The sequence below is a fragment of the Notothenia coriiceps genome, unplaced genomic scaffold (genome assembly GCF_000735185.1).
Source record: "Notothenia coriiceps isolate Sejong01 unplaced genomic scaffold, NC01 NC01_scaffold00036401, whole genome shotgun sequence".
In the NCBI taxonomy this organism is placed as follows: Eukaryota; Metazoa; Chordata; class Actinopteri; order Perciformes; family Nototheniidae; genus Notothenia; species Notothenia coriiceps.
In genome coordinates, this window is record NW_011369102.1 from 212,840 (window position 1) to 230,016 (window position 17,177).

The following is a 17,177-nucleotide window of genomic DNA, read 5'->3' on the forward strand; positions in this document are numbered from 1 at the left end:
AGAATCATATAACGTAAGCATCAGCGTTTTCATAGAGCCAAACCATTTCAACTGCTACTCAACTGGCCTTAGATAAGCCAGCCCTTTATTACCGCTAGCTATTAAAGTCGCTTTGTTAGTAATTCTATCGCTCGAAGTGGAGTCGAAAGAGATGAGTTTTTCAGTCTGCGCCGGAAGATGTGCAAACTTTTCTTGCTGTCCTGATTCTCGAACTCCAAATACCTGTACTTTTTCTACTTCTTACATGTTGAACTCAAATGACTTGTACTTTTCTACTTCTGTACATTTTGAACCCAAATACCTGCTACTTTCTACTTCTTACATTTTGAACCCAAAGTACTTGTACTTTTCTACTTCTTACATGCTGACCCAACCAAAAAAATAACCCCTTGTACTTTCTACTTCTTACATGTTGAACCCAAATACCCACAACTTCCTACTTCTCTCATTTTTTCCAAACAGGCTGGTCCTTTTAGTCTGAATGTGTGTTGGTTGGCGTGATCATTATTATGTTAGGCATGTCCAATTGCGTGCCTATTGATCTGAACACGATCCGTGTTCCATCATTTCCTGGTCTTTCTCTATAAACAGAAGGGACCAATGAAAACGTTGCTCATGGTTGCCGTTGTTCAGCATGGCAAACATTCATTAGCTACTAACAATGACATTATTGTTCTAGTTAATGATAAAGCGGAGTTCAGTTTTACCTTTAAAAACAGCTGCTACGTTATGGGCGTACTTTTTACATTTCCTTACTGTTGACTGAGTAAAGAAAGTTTAGTCGTACTTTCATTTTACCTTAGTATTTCTTAACACGAGTTATCTGTCTTCTAACTTGCGTACAAGCGATGTGTGTACTTTTGCCCTCTCTGTGACAATATCAGTAAAGGAGTAGCAGGACAGTGGCTCAACAGGTTCATTCATTAACCCCTAATATTTACATTCAGCTGTGGTTAACTGTAGTCCGAGACATTTTAACATCTGCAGACGTGCTGTGAAGTGCGATGTATTGCTGTTCTGTTTTTCATCATGGCTCCTGTGATGAGCACCTGACATCGGAGCATCTGGCTGCACAATTCATTCCCACGAATTCCCAGGAAGATTGGAAATTATTTTTCCTCCCCCCCAATGAGCACTGCAGCACAGCGCTCCTCTAATTCAGTTGTCTCCAGGGGAAGCATGGTGCTGGAAACACAACAAATGACCGACAATTTAGTCAAAATAAATAGATTTTTAAGTTTATAAGAAATTCCTTTGCTTTGGTGTCAGTCTACATTACCCTGGATTTGTTTGGGCCTTTATTAGAATCGATTTGGTTCTTTAGTGTTACACTCCACTCACTTCTGGGACAGGATAACCACACTGCTGGCCACTCTGCAGTCTCAGCAATTAGAGGTGGAAAGTGTTAATTGGGTTGAGATCAAAAGCCGCTCGAAGGCACCGTCAATTGAAGGAGAGTGTTACTGCTGGTATATCGCAGCCGTTATTCCTGCTTTGCTATGTACCTGCAGCCTTTCAAACTCCTCCTTTTTGTTACTTCAAAGCTAAAAACAACTTCATTGACTATAGCCCATTCTGTTACTAAGACTCTGAAACAAGTCATTCAGTCAATTAAACCACCTGTCCTCAGACTCTTGCATTAACAGGGAAAAACTCCCAGAATCAACGGGGAAATGATGGAAGAAACCTTAGAGATAGCAACAACATTACATGACATGTTAGACACTTTTATCCAGAGTGACTTACACACTCAATACTGTGGGCAATCCCCACAGGAGCAATTTGGGGTGAAGTGTCATGGGACACAACGACATGCTGACTGCAGTGGGGTTTGAACCTGTGACCCCCTGATCCGAACACCAACCCACTGCACCACACGCCTCCAACAACCCTAACATCCTGCACTTCTTCAGTCTTTTTATATGTTTCGTTAATTGGATGTTGTTTGTTTGATTATTTAAGTTGAACATTTGAATTTTCATATTTGCGACCATTTTCTTTCTTTGTTTTGTCCTAACTGATCATCTACACTTAACATTTTGGCTTTTCATATACAGTCACATATCAAAATAAATGTTTATTTATGTGGATCAAAGATTCATTTCAACATTGCTGTCACTTTGGGGCAAATTCACTCCTGATTGTGCCAAATGCCTCAGATACAGGCTTATGAAATACTCTAAATACATAGGATGGTGAATTAGAGGCAAAAAGATAAATATGCTATGCCACCTTTTTATAAATACCTTCTGCACTGAACCTAGCCAAGATAACATGTTTCTAAAATCAGTCTGGTACCATAAGAGAAGTTTATCATTGTGTAATTTGGAAACATGGGTTCTGGGTTTTTGATGTGTTGCAGGGTGGAAAAGAATGGCAAGCGTTTAACAGATAACTGTTAAATATTCACAAAATCATTCTTCCGGAGTTTGCCCAGCCGCTAATCAAAAAGCGTGGTGGGCATCTTGATTAATTGATGCATAGCTAATGACTCGGTGATTAATCGCCTGGCACTGGCCTCGCATAAATGTGCTTGATCGGAAGATGAGAAAGGGGGGGGGTTGAAAACAAAGACCCTGCAATGTTCTGCGACGCGTTCAAGGCCAAGGAACATTGTCGTGCCGTCGCTCGTATAAAAGCCATCTAATTAGAGAAGAAAAGCCCAATGCTGGGTGTGTTAATAAGCGATGGGTGTTAATTAGGTCTGTCCAGGCATATGGAGATTTGCTCTCTGGATTAGCATGGCTGTGAATGACGACAAAGAGGGGGGGGATTGTTAGTTTAGTCCACTGGATTTCATTGGCTACAAGGTTGCTATGATGGAAGTGTGTTTGATCTCTGGTCGGTGTTTGGATGAATGGTCTTTTGGGATTTGTAAAGGTCTCAGTTTTGTTTCTGGTGACAGTAGGGGGCATTTCACCTTCCTTTCAACAAGTGGCAGCCAAGAGAAGAAAATACACTAATTACTGACAACCTGTTAGCACTAATATCCAATGAGTGTCATTACTTCTACTCATCAGTACGGAAAAGCAAGCATTAATTACTAAGTAACTTTCTATGCCAGGTAAAATGCACATTATCCCGCACTGCCAGAGCCCATACTGTTACTTCCTGTCCGTCTTCTTCTGCTGTTCCCTTTAGTGTTTACTTCCTGTCTGTCTTCTTCTGCTGTTCCTGTTAGTGTTTACTTCCTGTCTGTCTTCTTCTGCTGTTCCCATTAGTGTCTACTTCCTGTCTGTCTTCTTCTGCTGTTCCCATTAGTGTTTAACTCCTGTCTGTCTTCTTCTGCTGTTCCCATTGGTGTACTTCCTGTCTGTCTTCTTCTGCTGTTCTTAGTGTTTACTTCCTGTCTTTTAACCTCTTTCCTTCTCTTGCGCTTTTTTATTTTTTCATTAGCTATCATGTATACAACGTGTCTTGCTCTTCACAAATAAAAATAAAAATATTCAAAAACATAATTCCAGGGTGTTTTCTGACGGAAGATACAACTGTTTTTGGGTCCCAGGTGATGTTAAATTGACTGGACTTCTTTCACGCGGATTGATATGACTGCCCATTATCCCCTCGGTCCTCCTTAGCAACGGTCTGTTCTCCTTAGCAACGGTCTGCTAGCTGAAAATTAACAGACCTCTGGAATGTCCAAATTGACCAATCAGAGTCGAGTATTCAACTAAGCCTTGTAAAAAGAGCTGAAAGATAATAATAATAATAATAATAATAATAATAATAATGCATTTTATTTATATAGCGCTTTTCACAACTCAAAGACGCTTGAATTATTATTATTATTATTATTATTATTATCTTTCAGCTCTTTTTACAAGGNTTAGTTATGCCAGAATGTATGACATTTTTGTTTTTTTAATTGCATTACAGAAAATAAAGAACTTTATCACAATATTCTAATTTTCTGAGACAGTCCTGTATGAACCTGTAAGATGAAGAGAAATTACATTGAAGGGACAGACAAAAAGCCTAATAATTTAATATAAGTATCTATATGTCAACCAGAACTTACAAGAACTATACAAACAGTAACATGAGCCATAATAATTCATTATCAATTTAGTATATTGATAAACTCCAATTATTCTTTCTTTATACTCTGCAACTGGAAGAAGTATTATCTATGTACTGGCAGTTTAATACATTTGAGCTGAAAAACACATTATCATTTTATACAGCAGTAACAGGAATGACACTAATATCATCATAAACCTAACACTTGGATCAATTGTGAATTACTGGCGTTGTGGAGATCCAAGATGCCTTCTCTCCTTTATCGACAGGTTTATTTTTGGTGCCACATAATTTCCTACAAGAAACAAGCATGTGATTATTAATGCATTCTGTTCAGTCTTACACATGTTTAATTGACAGTATACAGTACTTGTGACTTACACAGCCAATGGGACATTCTTGACATGATCACATATTGGCCTGTACCCCGAAATGTGTGATTTCAGGCTTTGAATCTTTGCTCCCGGGCATCAGACTCTGATTTTAAATTTGCTAAGTGACAAAAAAGAAGGACAAATTCAATCCTTAACAGTAATTCTTGTATTTCACCACATGATGGCAATAGCAGCTGACCAAATATCATGAGTTGTGTTATACCTGCAATCTCTGCGTGTTTCTGCTTGATGCTCGCAAGCTCATCAGCTTTTGTTTTCTACAATAGTGTGGGAGAAAGTCAGTAAACACTCAATACTTGTGGGTTTGTAAACCCTACAATAACATCAAAGCTGTACGTCGTGTAGGCGGCAGGTGGAAAACAGGCAGGTATGGAAGAATACTCAGATAAAAAAGGTTTCAGCGCAACACTGGAAAAAAACCTCAATAACAAGTACAAGTCCTGTTTTTAAAATCCTACCTAAAAATTAAAGTATTACGGTTCATGTGAGTGATATATTATTCCATATTCCATTGATAGATGGTAATGCATGTTACAATCTGAGGTGCAGCTATGTTTACAAGGTCACAAGAGAAAGGGTTGGGAAATGATGAATAGGGAATTTCATTTGTTTTTAAAAGCTTTTTTCTGTGAAATATTGGATTATTTCGCCTGAGTTATTTGAAGAAAGCATAGGCCATAAGAAAACACACTTTATTTATATAGCACCTTTCATGCAAGATGCAGCCCAAAGTGCTTTACAGAGTAAGACAAGATACAAAATGAAGAGTGAGGAACATAATTACAAACAAGTTATAAACAAACAGAGTGTTCACTAAGCACTTGGTGTATAATAATTGCTTTTTCAAATGTGTTCTAAAGGCTACATGGTTCACTTTTTCATATAATAAATGAAGCTGCTGACGCAAACACCAAAAACACAACAACAACAACAACAACTATTCACCTTTTCAGCTCGACAGGCGTCAAGTTCTTGTTTCTGCTTATCCACATCTGGAACAAGTTGAGCCTCAAGATCCTTTGTCTCTTCTTGTTCTACATTTGAAAGTTGTTTATTAAGTTTCTTGAATGTCTTTGTAAACGTTTCATTCTTATTGTTCATCGTGATTATCAGTTGTTGTTGGACCTGGATTAACACTGACAGTGCCATGGACAACAGGATGCAAAAAAACATTAAAATTCAGATCTTCATTGATGCAGTTTGGTCTGTGTGATGCAGAAAAAGTGAAAACAAAGAGAGTGATAAACAGGTGTGCCGAACCAGGTACACTCTATATCAGGGGTAACCAACAGGTCGATCGCGATCGATTGGTCGATCTTCAAAGCCTTCACTGTCGATCCCTAGCATTTAAAAAAATATATATATTTTCGAAAAAAAATATTTTCGAAAAAAAAAGAAAATGTTCATGCTCTGGTTGGTTGGTTGTTTAAACAATCTTTTTAGACCTAGCTCTGGTTTGTTGATTTGAATCACGCACAGGTAATTTTACAAACTCCAATTGGTTATTAGAAATGTTGACGTACCTATGAATTGCTCCATGCAATTGTGGGTGGGGTTAACAATCGTATCTTAACGGTCATCTTGAGGAGTAACTTAAACTGTACCAGCTCTGCTAATATTTAACCAACATCGATATGGCTGAGGGTCCGGCGAAAAAGAAATCAAAAACGTATTATTTCCACCCGGAATGGGAGCATGAATTTCTTTTCACATCAGCGAAAGAGAAGACTATATGCCTCATATGCCAACAGGCGGTAGCCTTGGCGAAACGGGGCAACCTGGAGCGCCATCATGCGAGCACCCATGGTAAATTCAAATACTCATATCCACTCAACAGCGCATTAAGAACCAAAATAATTGATGAACTGAAAAGAGGACTAAAAGCACAGCAGTCGCTTTNAGTTTATCAATATACTAAATTGATAATGAATTATTATGGCTCATGTTACTGTTTGTATAGTTCTTCTAAGTTCTGGTTGACATATAGATACTTATATTAAATTATTAGGCTTTTTGTCTGTCCCTTCAATGTAATTTCTCTTCATCTTACAGGTTCATATATTGCCGTGTCTATGATAGGACAAAGCATTAAGCTCTGTTGGAATTCAGCATTTTTCATCTAAATGAAGCATCCATCACAAAAACATTGAGGTTAACATATATATAGACATGCAAACATCAAGGTATGATATTTTTGACCATGCTTTGAAATAACACATCAGGGGAATATAGCGTCTTTACATGTCCCAAATTTGTTCAATGCGCAGGTACGTCATTACTGAGCTTTAGTTACAGTTGAAAAGATCCAGGCTATGTTTAATGTGAACCGGCTTTAGGCCCTATAAGTGGAATGTAAATTGGATAGGAATCATACTGTCCCTACCCATCTTGATTTCAATCATCCTATATTTGTAATGTTATGTCATCACATAATTAGCCCTACTGAACATTTTTTAAGAACTACTTACTCATCAATTTTGACTTGATTTACAAAATGCTGCACTTGAAGCTCCTGAAGTGATTGTGACTGACAGTAATTGGGCCTGCAGCTTCTCAACTGTTCTTGTTAGGAGGTACAGGTGTAAATGTGATATACCTGAGGATACCAGCCACTTAAGAGCTTGTATGGACCAACAAAGGTGAAATGTGATCTAACACAGGGGGTCTGAAGGGAAAATTGACCTGTTCACAGACAGGATGCTGTGGGCTGCTCCGTGCATGTTTACAAGTGTGTATTTACTATTAAGTATCCGGTGAACATAACAATTACCCCAAACACTGAAAGCAATCTGCAGAAAGGTTGTGCAAATGTAATGTAATTTTGAGATGCTAATCTCCTTTGAATATTGCAAAAGAGATGAGTTTTCCTGTTATGTGTAGAACATTTTAACACAATCATTTGTCAAATTTCAATCATTTGAAATAATAGATACGTAAGTTACGGGTCTTTTCTGTGCCCTCATCCTGTGAAATACTGCCAACTGCAAATAAAAAAGTTGTGTTACCCCACAAAAATCAAGAGGGCCCTGCGAACCTTTGGAGATCATAATTGGGTTCACGACACAAAGGTGCATGAAGTCTCAAATAAACTTTTCAATTAAGTCTTTTAAATGTGCAGTTCTATGTGCAGTCAATCATTTGTAGCTTAAATGTAAACATAGACAATTTTTTTACATAATCTGCTTGGTGTCTGAGCCTTATTCTCAAGCTTCAGATTTATGAGGGTTCCCCATTTCACATTATCTCCATCAAATCCAAATAAATAGGTACATTTTAAATGTGACACTTTAAAGTAGTTATTTTAGTTTGTACAGTAGTCAGTCATACAGTGTCTTTAACATGGGTCTAAAAAATAGAATACGGACTTTTAACACTAAGGTAGTATTTTTTAATAGCACATCATTTAAAAGTGTACGCTTTCAAGATGGTTGTTGGAAAAAATCTTTGGAAAAACTATGAATAACAGTCAGTGTATCAGAGGAATAGCTAGCCTGACAATACACTTCTCGCATGCACAGCACAGTGGTTTTCAAAGAGGAACCGTGTTTCCGGTAATGATAGCGCTGCGCAACCGGACCTGCAGCTGCATCACCACCCGGGACTCTTCCCGAGGAGGGAGGGCTCTTCTACCGGAGGGGGGAGGAGGAGTGAGGTGAGTGGACGCGGTTATACCAACAAGCCGATTATTGAGGCTACTGAGCCCTGTCTGTCAATTTGCGTCCGTCCTCTGATGGTCATACAAAGGGAGACGAAATACATCTGCGGACCAAGTTTTCATTCTCTACGTGGAGGAGGCCCTATCCAGGACAGGAAAGTACTTTTTTTACGCTGTAACTTTTTATGGATATATTATGTGAAACTCGGGATGGGAAAGTCACTGTTTCTGTTATACATGATTTTGAGACAAAATAGTTGTGGTAGTAACTCTACAGAGTTCTGAAAGTGACATCCCTTTACTTAATTGTGTTTTTTTTAGGTTCATTTGGTGACACTGCTTTTGTTTTGTTTTTTCAACTAGTTGCACGGAATTTCATTTTTTACAATCTGCTTGAAAGTGTTTTAAGGATAGCTATTTTCATAATGAAGAAGTGAAAAAAATCTGATAAATGAGCGGCCGCAGTTACATTTAACAGAAAGTTAAAATCAGGACAAGCCAAATCAACAGCAGAGCAAGCTTAGCCTTTTTAAAAGTTCAGTGGAGGGTTAATGAAAATGACAAGCCTCTCCAGGAGTACAGATGACCAAAGAAACATTGGTGAGAGTCCATCTCACATACCTGAGAACCCCAGGTACCGCAGCTGGGGCAGCATCCGCTTCTCGAGATGGAGAAGTGGCTCCCAGAGGGCGAGCCCTCCTGGTACCCCCTCCTCGAAGTCAGAGAAGAAGGCGGATGTGACCAAGACGCTCTTCTCCTTGGTTCAGACTCACAATGACGACTACACAGCAGATCCAGAAGGCCTGCTGGAAACCAAGGAGGAGGGCAGGGAGGGCGAGGAGGGCGAGGAGGGCAAAGAAGGCGAGGATGTTGGGCCCGCAGAAGACGAGTCCAACTATTTCCAGAAGCAGTTTGGGTCAATGCTGCAGCCCGGGGTCAACAAGTTCTCCCTGCGCATGTTCGGCAGCCACAAGGGTGTTGCAGCTGAGCAGGCAAGGGTCAGGAGCTTCGGAGTGTGGATCATCCATCCCTACAGTGACTTCAGGTAAACATGAGGTTTTCTTCACAGTCACTCCCTAATTTCAATGCTGTGTGTGGGAAAGTTTGTCTACATAAGTTTTTCATTAAAGTGGAAACAGACAGCTTTTCAACTTCCCGCTCCTCAGTGTTTCCAAGTAATATTATATCATTGTTTATGACACAAAACAACTTGCGTTTTGCTCAGAGCGTGGCCACTAGTGACAATAAAGACAGGACACACTGCATTTGGATACTCTTTGGTAACTTGGTATATCTACTGATACATGGAACCGACAATAACTATACTCTTCTTGTTTTTGTTGTGCAATGATTGACACATTTCTTACGTGCTGTCAATCGACCCTTCAATTTCCCTTGAGAAATTGTAAATAGATTTGCATGGTGAAAGTGAGGATTATAGTAAAACAAGCCAAACGCAGGTGGTATTTTTATTCAATCAAGATAACATCATAATAATGAGTTAAAATCTAAAATAGATATTGCCACTTACAAATTGACAGAAACTCAATTTTATGCACTTGTCAGTAGACAGGATTCTCCAATTTGTCATATATTTTTTACATATTTCCCTTGTTTCATCTGAAAAGCCAGCGATTGTGTTTAGATCTAATTTTTCCAAGGGCAGCCCGCAGCTGACGGTCCATAGTACATGATAAGGCGATGAAGGGATTTGATTAGCGATACAGTATATGGGGCAAGATCATCTGGATTAATGGTGCCACTGGTAACTCCCTTTCTCCCTGTTTACCAAGCAGGAGGGAGAACTAAATTCATTGATCCAGTCAATCCAAGTGATATTTTGGGTTTCATTTGAAAAGCATCCAATCGAGGCCGTATTCCGGCCTCACTTCTCAAGGATTTATCAGATAATATTTTGGGAAAGTGTCATTATAGAAGCCATGCTCCAAGCAATCTGTGTGTGGGGGCAATTATAATAGTCACTGTCAAATTTAAACAACATTTTAAAACATCAGGCCTGTGCCAGACAGAGAGGATAAACCCGTGCAGAGGGATTATTGCCCATAAGAATCCCTATAATTCCAATCTTGCTCTATTATGCAATAATACACAGACAGCTGAAGGGGGGATTACCAAAGGCCTGCTCTCCTTAAACCTTATGTTTCAATTTACACTTTCAAATGAATGAGTTCTCATAGCACATTTTGGTGCTCAGCTATAGAATGAGACAAGAAAGGGGGCCAACCAAGGTCAATCACTGAAATACAAAGGAGGGTGTTAGGATTGCATTATATGGAACTAGCTTTCATCCCTAGGCCTCTCGTCAGATCTTTTATTCTTCCTAAACAGATTCAATCCTGGATTTAGATTCAACATAAAATGCTGTAAAACCACACTCCTATTTTCTGCTCTACTCCTGCTGTTATTAATAGCTGAAAAGTCTAAAAGGTTTTAATTCAGCAGAATTAACTCCGCTTCTCACTCATACTTAAGCAAACACTAATCTGCTGCAACATGAGAGGACGTGATAAGTAGTCATGTAAACCAGCGTGTAGACACTGAGGACACGGACGCGAGAAATTGATGAAGGGATAAACGTGAATGAGAACGAGGAAATCACCTATAAGTTCCTGTTTCTCTACTTTGACTGGCTCAAGAAGATGTTCTTTTTTTTTTACAGGGTACATATTACCAATACCTAAAAGTATAAAGGCCTAAAAGATGTGGAGCTTTTATATTTTATTTGCCCAATACTATGGATAAGAATAAAGTTGAAATACAAAAATAATTAAGTTAAACTGTCTTATTATATTCAAATAGTAGTCCTAGTTTTGTGTGCTTTGGTTTATTCTCAGACTCGACTTAAATCTAGAAATGTCAATTTATTCTCAACATGAAAAATGAACACATAAATTAAGAAAATCGGTCTCCTCTGATTCACTCATTCTTACAGTGAGTCATTTTTCCCCCTTATCTTTGGCCCTTAAAGTCTTCCGTAGATCAAAAATACACTGTTTCATATTCTGTTACAGTGCCTCTGTAATGAAAGAACAAAGTGATTGACACTTGATGGAAACACTCTGTAAGGAAACCTACACCGTGTACTGTTTGTGTTTAACAAGACACTGGACACTAAAAGGAAAATGTGGCTTGTATGACATGTAGCAGACAGTGATGAGTGCAGCAATGTGCAGCGAAGACATCTGGGCTTCCAAATCCTGAAAGCAGTAGACTGTGACGGACATTTCCAGTAGCAGTGACGTTCTCTTCATTGTCCTCATGTTGAGCTCGATGAGATAAACACCATTCATTTTTGATGAGCTGGGGTTCCTCCTGCAGCAGGAGCTTCTGATGAGACTTAGGGTAACTCTGAAGTGGGTCATTCCCTCGATACATAGCAATCCTCCTGATTGGGCTCTAGGTGACATGATAGCCATTTTAAGTTCTTTAACTTCAGGGAAAAGCTTCAATAGAACTGGAATGACGGGAAAACAGCAAATACATTTTTGCTAAGTAGCACCAACTAACACTGAAGCTCAGCGTTTAAATATTGTATATTTGATTGCAACAGCAACATGTTATTCTATTTGATATGAACACTACAGTAGCATTGGAATATGCATCTTCACAGGGACCATATACACTGTGTTTAGACATTGTAGTAGTTAAGAATACCTGTCCACTGGTAAAAATAGTAGAAACTAGAAAACAAAAGCCAAAATGGAAAACCTAATTATATGTCCATGAGAACATACCCAAATGTACATCCACATAGTAGATGTAAGACCTATAAAAAAACCTTCATTGTGCATTTTCAGTGAGTTGTTAGACAGTTCAATAGTTCTGCTATGTGTGACTCTACTGGTGTGCTGGTGTTTTGTAACAAATTCATTAAGCAGAGCAGGATCATGACCATCTAGGCCTTAAAAAATAACGTGTGATTTAGGGAGTTAGGGCTACTGGGCAACTAGCCAAACTAATCTTAAATCTCTCTAGCTGACAGTGTACTTATCCGCTTCTCTAACTCTTTTTAAGAAAGTAAGCATATTTCCAAAAAATTATACATTTCTTTAGATTGAAATCCTGAAACTTTTAGAGTCAGATATTATTTTTTAACCGTTTTTTTTAAACGGAAAATATCTCTCGGAGCAAATGCTCACACCCTGCTAACATTCACTTCTGAAATGCATGTGTTTGAACACACTTTAGTAACTGGTGTGTCTTTATCTAGTGAATTTATGGTTTGATATAAAGACACACGTCAAGAGCTGCAGTAAAACAAACATAGTCTGCGTGATCAACAGACTCCACAACAATTAATTCACTCATTATGTGAACAGATTTCACCATAAGCCTCATGCTGCCTGCAGGGTGAAAGGCCTTTACCCTCAGCGAAGGTCCCTGCCCAAAAGCATGAACCTAACATTATTACTGGGATTCATTCATTTGAAACACAAATGAGCCAGTAAGATTTGGTCCTGTGTCAACAGGGCTTTCAGCAAGTTTTTAGTTTGTTAGACTTTGTATATATTGTACATTATGTAATAACTATTTATGTTAACCTGCAATAGAGAAACATTGATTTTTATATTGTTTGTTTTATAAATGTGTGATATATTTTTTTAGCATTATCCTTTTAAGAACAACATCATCTGTGTTCTTATGAGTGTATGTCTTCGTATATATCCAAAATCTATTTACAGCCATACACATGCTCTCATCCTCATTTATATACAGTAGAAACTGCAGTCTTGTTATGAGTAGAATTTCTTAGTAACTACATTGAGTGTGAACTTGATTCATTATTGTCATACTGATATTCTGTACAAACTGTGAAGTCCACTGAGACAAATGTAACATTTGTGATATTGGGTTATATAAATAAACATTGATTGATTGATTGATTGATTGATTGATTGATTGATTGATTGTATTAATTGCTTAAATAAGGAGAACAAAACTGAACTTGTAATGTCCTTTGTAAACACAACAATTGTTATGGAGCGGTGTTAATATTTAAATGTACAGTGGACCACTTTTCAAAGAATGTATCGGTGAGCACTGGAACGTTTTTGGTGTAACATGCAGTCCAGTTGGCGACTCATGCTGACAGATGATTATGGACACTGGATCTACTCACAGTTTTACATCTGCACAACCTCAACGTTTCACCACTCCTGTACTGTGCAGGTTTTACTGGGACCTCGTGATGCTGCTGTTGATGATGAGCAATCTGGTCATCTTGCCGTGGGGAATCACCTTCTTTGAAGACCAGAACACCATGCCCTGGATCACCTTCAATGTCCTGTCTGACACTCTCTTCCTCATGGACCTGGTTTTCAATTTCCGTACGGGCATCCCGGTAGAGGACAGTCACATCACCCTGGACCCCAAAGAGATCCGCATTCATTACCTGCGCACCTGGTTCATGGTGGACTTCATCTCCTCCATCCCTGTTGACTACATATTCCTTGTTGTTGACCTGGAGTCCCTGCAGGAGTCGTCTGATGTGTACCGCACCGCCCGCGCCCTCCGCATTGTGCGCTTCACCAAGATCCTCAGTCTGCTGCGTCTCCTCAGACTGTCTCGCCTCATCCGCTACATTCACCAGTGGGAGGAGGTAAAGGAAGGATGTCAGACACACCACACAATGACATAAATAACCGTACATGTTATTAATTAACAGTTTTTCTCTTCACCAATTTTTCCCTCTCAGATTTTCCACATGACTTATGACCTGGCCAGTGCTGCGGTGCGAATAGTCAACTTGATAGGCATGATGCTGCTGTTGTGCCACTGGGATGGCTGCCTGACCTTCATGGTGCCGATGCTGCAAGACTTCCCCCCAGACTGCTGGGTATCCAAGAATGACATGGTGGTGAGTACATCCTCATTTAAACATACTCACATGCATACTTTATGATATCTTTAAACCTGGAAAGCTATTTTCAAAGATTTTCCTAATTTTGGGGAAATAACAGTTTCATTTACATCCAATAAAGACTTTTTCTTTATACTGTTTGACAAACAAACTGAATTTTGGGGGTTGAACCAGGGAATCTTTCTTTACATGGCATGCATACCCATTTAAGGCTCACCTTAAATTCCTTTATTCTCCTTTTGACATGGTCAGACCTAGCTCTTTTGTCTGGTGCTAAGCTACTGGTTGTTGCACAGTGCATTTCACGCACAGTGGGTAACTCTCGGCAGGAAAGTGAATGAACAAATGCATCAACTGTGTTTAATATCCATATATTTAACACAAAATAACATTATTCCAAGGAAAGGTTATCTGTAAAATGCTCTTACTTAAGCTGCATACTTTGGCCTCTCGTTACCTATTTTAATTATGGTTTTAGCCAAATAAATGTTCTCGTAAAAATATGACTGTACTTCTTTCCTCTTGTTTTCTTTTGCAGAATTCTACATGGCACCTACAATACTCCTATGCCCTGTTTATGGCCATGAGTCACATGCTGTGTATAGGATACGGGGCGCACGCCCCAGAAGGCTTGACTGACGTTTGGCTCACCATGATCAGCATGGTGGTGGGGGCCACCTGCTACGCCATGTTCCTGGGTCATGCAACTACCCTGGTCCAGTCATTGGATGCATCACATCGCCAATACCAAGAGAAGGTAATCACTTCTGCTCTGAAAGGATATGATTAGCTAAACACATTTTGATTTGTGCACAATATGTCCCAGGAGCTTCAGATAGAGGATAATGTGATCATGACTTTGAGGTTTAATTTCACAGTCATGTTTTGTATTATAAGGTTGCTGTCTTGCTTGTATTTGATTCATGGAAACTCTCCAGTAGTGCCTAGAGAATATGTGTATTATCTAATGAATTGTGTGGCTTCCCTGTGATCCTTTACTGGGGATTTTCACAGGATAAAGCTTCACAGATGAGGGACGAACCATTGTTGTGGATAACTGTCGCTAATACCCATTACAAATGAGTTTATAATCCACTTCAAATTGGTAAAAAACTGCAAAATGAATAGAATGGAGGCATAACGATTATCCTAATTCCAAAAACACATGGTACAAAATGTGACGAAATGTGACATCTGACATCAGCTCTGTTGAATTTCAATTGTCCCGTGATGAAGGTCAAACCTCTGTGTGTTTGTGCAAATGTTTCCAGTATAAGCAGGTGGAGCAGTACATGTCCTTCCATAAACTGCCCGCGGACGTAAGACAGAGGATCCATGATTATTACGAGCAGCGATTCCAAGGCAAGATGTTCGATGAGAACAGTATCTTTGGAGAGCTCAGTGATCCGCTGAAGGAGGTGTGTGCTTCATGAATACTTTAAGTAGATTTCCGGTTTCTTGCCATCTTTCTATTCCTATTTCCTTCCTAAATGTCTCAGTACCACTTATCTCAATGTCTTCTCTTTCTCTCCACCATGCAGGAGATTGTCAGCTATAACTGCCGCGGGCTTGTAGCCAACATGCCACTGTTCGCCAACACTGACCCTCATTTTGTGACAGTGATCCTGACCAAGCTGCGTTTCGAAGTCTTCCAACCTGCAGACTTGATCATAAGAGAAGGAACGCTGGGTCGTAAAATGTACTTCATCCAGCACGGCAGCGTCACTGTCATACCACGTGGCAGTAGGGAGATTACGCTCAACGATGGAGCATATTTTGGAGGTAAATCATTTATAAATCTGTTCCCAAAGCTGTGCCAATCAATAGGAGGCTCTTTGAATGTGGTACCGTGTTGCTGCTCTCCGTTGTTAACGGGACAAACTACAGGTAAATAGGGTAAATCATTCAACTAATACAGTATATATCACTATGAAACCTGCCCAACTTCTACCTTTTAACAATATAAGTAATTATGTAAGAACTAAGACATACATTGATTTAGAGCTGAAAGAATTAGTAGATTAATTGATTGATTTATACACAGAAAAATAATAACTTTTTTGATGAACCATTAGTCATTCAAGCTATTTTTGAGCAGTGAAGAATCCGGTAAACAATCCAACTACACTAATTGGCTACTTTATTGTAAAATGAATATTATTCTTTTTTGAGGATAGTTAAATGAAAAGACTCTTTTCCAAACATCAAACTATGCTTTAAAGGTAAAACCTATTTCTTGTTTCAGAGATCTGCCTTCTGACCCAAGGACGACGCACAGCCACTGTGAAGGCGGAAACATACTGTCGCCTTTACTCGCTGAGTGTGGACAGTTTCAACGAAGTCCTGGAGGAGCATCCTCTGATGAGGAGGGCGTTTGAGAGCGTGGCTGTGGACCGCCTGGACCGAGTGGCTCGCAAACTCGGTGTTGAGCCACCTTCAGATGAATTACTTACTCAGTACCAAGAGAGAGAAACTCCTGCCTGAAATGTGGAGGATATTTGTCTCGCTTTGACTGAACTTGACCACGATACAAAGAAATCTTTGATGTACATTGTAACATTTGCTATTTCATTAATGCTGACTGACAGAGACTCTTGTTTTTATTTATTAACACATTAATGCTGCACTTTGATGAAACTGTTGCTCCTTCAGATGATTTCAATTTGTTTATTGGATCTTAAGTCGTTAGCTGAAATCATAATTTAAGATAAGATAAGATGTACTTTATTAATCCCAATTTGGGAATTTTTCTTTGTTGCAGCAGCATAAAATAAAAGGCATTGCACGTAATAACAAATTAAAAGAGTAGAAATAAACTATTCTAAAATATAAACATCTCAAAATAGAAATAGAAATAAAAAACAATTAATTTTTGGGGTGATTTAAATGCTTTTCCCCGAATGGCAAGCCACAACATTGACTTTGACTAATGTTAATACTGCTTTTCATTTGCCTGTATGCTTTCTAAGACTGCAGTTCCATTATACATTGCTTTATTTACACGAAAGCGGGAGCACCATCTGGGCGATATATGTAGCGCTGATTCCAGTGATCCCTCAGGTCTGTGGGATGCATCAAGTCTCGGATTAACGCTAATGTTCAAAAAGCTGCTGTTACGTAAGAACGCTAAATGTACAGAAACAAATTGTACACAGTTAGACACCAATGTTTAAATTGCCACATTTCCTGGTACACAAAGAGGTATCCAATATTATGTTATTTATAC

At 39.0% G+C, this 17,177-nt stretch overlaps 1 protein-coding gene across 1 annotated transcript; it reads left to right on the plus strand.

Moving 5' to 3' along the window:
* The first annotated feature begins 8,627 nt into the window (after window positions 1–8,627).
* On the plus strand, window positions 8,628–16,715 carry hcn3 (hyperpolarization activated cyclic nucleotide-gated potassium channel 3). The gene is made up of 7 exons (XM_010792431.1): window positions 8,628–9,115; window positions 13,261–13,690; window positions 13,787–13,948; window positions 14,490–14,708; window positions 15,223–15,369; window positions 15,493–15,733; window positions 16,197–16,715. The coding sequence occupies exons 1-7, from the start codon at window positions 8,628–8,630 to the stop codon at window positions 16,433–16,435; spliced, it is 1,926 nt and encodes a 641-aa protein (XP_010790733.1). The 3' UTR covers window positions 16,436–16,715.
* The last annotated feature ends 462 nt before the right edge of the window (window positions 16,716–17,177 follow it).

Bases quoted from the DNA above. Each gene is read 5' to 3' on its own strand.
- hcn3 (XM_010792431.1), top strand. From the start codon at position 8,628: ATGACAAGCCTCTCCAGGAGTACAGATGACCAAAGAAACATTGGTGAG. The intron at 13,691-13,786 runs GTAAAGGAAGGA...TTTCCCTCTCAG, and splicing joins ACATTCACCAGTGGGAGGAG to ATTTTCCACATGACTTATGA. The intron at 15,734-16,196 runs GTAAATCATTTA...TTCTTGTTTCAG, and splicing joins CGATGGAGCATATTTTGGAG to AGATCTGCCTTCTGACCCAA.